This window comes from Neltuma alba, unplaced genomic scaffold (assembly GCF_004799145.2).
Source record: "Neltuma alba isolate B1F8T4 unplaced genomic scaffold, ASM479914v2 tig00005743_pilon, whole genome shotgun sequence".
Taxonomy (NCBI): domain Eukaryota; kingdom Viridiplantae; phylum Streptophyta; class Magnoliopsida; order Fabales; family Fabaceae; genus Neltuma; species Neltuma alba.
In genome coordinates, this window is record NW_021634215.1 from 29035 (window position 1) to 33223 (window position 4189).

Here is a 4189-nt window from a genome sequence, read left to right on the forward strand (position 1 = left end):
TTATAAACAAAAAAAACATTTTTAATCTTATTTATAAGGTATTAAAAAAAATTTCGTATAGATAAGCAATTTTATTTTTTATTTATTATTGCATTAATCTTATTTATATGAGGTATAAATAGGAATAAAATTAAAAAGTTAAATTTTAAATAAGAGTTAATAAAGTTTAAAATTTTTCTTGATAAAAGTCACTTATAAATAAAACCAGAAAAGCATATAATTTTAAAAACACTTTTTTATATTACCAAACATCCACTTAAAAAAAAAAACCGTACCATTGCTGGCGGCCACCATCACTCACGGCCGGCGACGGCGGCGCAGATGAAAGCAGGTTATCATCATTCTAGATGGATATTTAATTGGCTTCTTCCCAATAAAACTCGCCTGTTCTCCCCCCCCGGGGGGGGGGGGAGATAAAGGCATTCCGATTGTTTCCTCAGCAATTTCCAGCGCCTCTCCAGGCTTAACAAGGCGAGGTCATTTCAGCAAGCACAGGTTAACTGTAATCGCTCATGAGATTAAAAGATGAGGATGGCCCACTAAATAAATTATATTACTATATGGAGATTCAAAGCTTACCCTTTTACCTGCACTCTAATAACTCATCCACTCAAGTTTCAGCTCTCAACTATACAAATTCCAAATCATCATTCCCCCAAAATTACAATTTATGATCATTTCATTATTATGGGTCACACCAACCACCGCCCCTCCCAAATGGCCCTTTCGACTTTAATTCGGTGGGCCCATTTCAGCCCACCACCACCCAACTACATTCAATCTACAGTCACAGACTCACGCTACGGATACGACAGGAATCCAACCTTTTTAAAGGCGGGAAGGGTAAACACGGCATTTCACTTCTAACACTTGTTGGGCGAGAATCCCACCCTGGAGTTTGCCAGATCGAAGCTGACACGTGTCCCCTGTTGCTGCACATTCCCTATTATCGATAACGACTGCGACGACGGAGCAAATGCGAAGCAAAACGTCCCCGTCGCATCCACCGGGATCAGGTAGTTCTTCGCCGGCAGCTGCCACGATCTCCCTCCGCTGAAGTGAAACGCCACCGTCGGCACAGACACGCTCCTCAGTGAAGACAGATCGTAGCAGGTGTCGAACAGAGCAAACCCGCTGGTGGAGCGCAAGTTCTGTGTTAATCTCCGGAACTCGTCGCGGAGTGCGTTATACGCTTCACTTTGGAACCGAGTTATGGCCGTTCCAGAGTCTATGATGATTCCCCCTCTTCCAGATTGGTCCATCGCAAAGGCAGACGGGGGCAAGGAGACAGTTCGGCCTCCGACGCTGATTCCAGTGAGTCCGACGTAGTAGAAAGTGCCAAGCCTGCTGTTCTTTAGTAACGAGGCGGTGACAGAGTCACTCGGTGTGGCCGAGTTGAACTCAAGAGTCGACGATTGACTCGAGTCCCGATCAACAAGGCAGTACGAAAATGACGACGCTTTAATCTGAGATGTGAGTGACAGTGGCCCGCCGCCGAGTCCAAGTAAACCGGCAGCACCAACAAACAAACCCTCGTTGTCGTGGCCACAACCGAGAGCAACGCGGTTCACGGAGCCGGAGTTCCCGAACGAAACCGTTTCAGTTACGAAATCTCCGACGGTGAAGGACCCGTCACCGTACGCCACCTGGTACAGACACTTGCCGCTCCGACAAGCCGAGACGTCCAAAGCCCGGCACTGTGGGGCGTCGCAAGAAATCGAGCCGTAGGAAGAAGATCCGGAGGGGTTGAATATCGGGTCGGATTGTTGGTAACAATCAGAGCAAGGCTGGCACTGAAGCCAGGTGACATCGCTTCCGGTGTCAAGGGCCATGTAGAAAGGCTTGGACGGCTGTCCCACTCCGATTCTGGAAAAGTACTCGCCGCTTCCTTGACTAATGCCTGACGAAACAGGCATCGACAGATCTTCGGGCTGGATCTCTGTTTCAATCGGATGAAGATCCGACCTGTTGAGTTGGTCGAGAGCTAGCTGGAGCTTGGTGTTCAACGAATTCACTCGGGCCGAGTCACGGTTGAGTCGGGTCAGCACCAGGTCCTTATAGTCCTTGTGCTGGGAATTGAGTAAAGTTTCTCTAGAGTGTAACCGAACGGAGAATGAAGAAGAACTAGAGGCAATCTTAGTTTCTTCATCTTGCAGGTTATTAGGTCGAAGCTTTTCAGGGTTGAAGGTAAGGAGTTTCTGGGCTTGCTCAAGCGAGGCTGATACATCAAGAACAGCGGTGGAGAATTCAGAAGACTCGGACGATAAGCTGCGAGAAGAAGCAGAATGAAGAACAGAAAGACAGAACAGAAGCACTAGGGTGAAGAAGACGAATGCTTGATTCGTCATGGCCAGAATTGTTAGATGCAAAGCCCAGAAACTCTAGACTGTAGAAGCAAAAGATAAAGGATAAGTGCAGATTGGGGAGGGAAGCGAGGCTTGGCTTTATTAGTTTCAAAGAGAAGTGCTTACGTCAGATTTGTTGGTGGATGAACAGAAGTTCAGTAAATTGAGTCTGGAAGATCGGTCGAGAATTCAATTTGATTTGATTTTAATAGTATGTGGATACTGAATACCGGATGACGTTTGGACGAAAAGCATAAATATTTTAGTTGGGACATTAGAAGTGGGAGCTGACATTCAATTGGTCAAAACCAAAAAAGCTTACCTTTATAAATAATGATGATCATGGGGTAATATTAAAATTTAGAAGGAAAAAAAACAGAAGGCTAGAAGCACAGCGTATATGCCTGTTTCTGGCTCAAAAAAAAATTATATTAAAGGCGTACGTGAACTAATTATAAATGATGGTAGTAATCATGAGAAAATGGTGGGTCTTTTGTAAGTCAATGTTATGATTTAATCTTTTCTGAGTACTATTTGATTCGAGCAGTGTTAGGGTTCCCGTGATTCGGAACTTGTCAAATTACAGTTTAGATCAAAGAATCTTTTGTAGACGCTAATTTGGATAACAGAATCGAAACCATCAATTGGTGGATGTCATTTTCTTCTTTAGAAGCATGAGATTATTTCTGGCAAAAGTTGTTGGCCATCCTATAAAATCCCCACTGTAATTTGCAAAATAGGTTCAGCTCAAAAAAATTGGCAAAATAGAGCTCCATCTATTATTAAGGGAGTGTTTGGATAAAACCAAACTATGGTTTGGAGAATAGATTATGAGAAGAATAGATTTTGTGAAAAAGTGATTCTGAGAAGTGAGAGTATTTGGATAGTTATTATCAGAAGCACTTTTTATATATACAAATTACTAAAAAAAGTATAAATTAATATAATAATTACATAAAAGATAGATTTTATGATATATTTTAATTTGAAGGAATAAAATTGTTAATAATATATTTTTTACCAACATAATTAATAATACATAAGATAATGTAATTAATAAATAATTAATATGTATATATATTTATAAGATATAAGATTAAATACATTTATAAAAAAATAATTGAGGGATGTTAAAGTTATATTATTGTTGAGATCTACTCTGACAGGCACAATCATACTCTCTAATTTGAGTGAGAAGCAGAATTCACTTCTCCTAAAACTATGGTTTTTGTCCAAACCATGGTTTCAGATTATTGGCCCAAAATTGATGCTATTTGGGTGACATCCCATCCAAACTATGATTTTACCTTCCAAACCATGGTTTTGAGAGGCACCCAAACAGGCCTTAAGTATTCATTATCATTAAAAAAAATACACGAATTAAAAAAACATTATTTTATTTTTAAATTATCCTCCATAGTATCATACGTTTTTTTGCCACAACATTGTCATACTATTTTAAACATTAACTTCATCCTTTTAATGCCATTAATGAAAAAAATAATAATTATACCTTTTTTCTGTTGAAAAATAATAATTATGAACTCAAATTAGGACAAGTAAATAGAGGCAGAAGTATTTGACAAATTAAAATTGAATTTCTTTACGTTAAAAGTTAATTTTTTAACTACCTGAGAATTTTTCTAATAAACTATTGCAGACAGCCAAATTTTATTATGGGACTGTAATTTTAATTTTTAGAGTAGAAATAAACCAAGTAAGATACTATATAGCACATCGCGCGCACAATGTATATATTGCTTCTTTTTTTTTTTTCAAAGATATCTTTCTATTACAAGTAATCTTTTTTTTTTACCAGCTATTACAAACAATCTTATTCAAGA

General features: G+C 39.3%; 1 protein-coding gene across 1 annotated transcript; it reads right to left on the bottom strand.

The window, feature by feature from the left end:
- Positions 1-480: 480 nt before the first annotated feature.
- On the bottom strand, positions 481-2640 carry LOC114748567 (protein ASPARTIC PROTEASE IN GUARD CELL 1). Its single transcript, XM_028936999.1, has one exon. It carries the CDS (start codon positions 2346-2348, stop codon positions 864-866), a length of 1485 nt encoding a protein of 494 aa, XP_028792832.1. The 5' UTR covers positions 2349-2640; the 3' UTR covers positions 481-863.
- Between the last annotated feature and the right edge of the window lie 1549 nt (positions 2641-4189).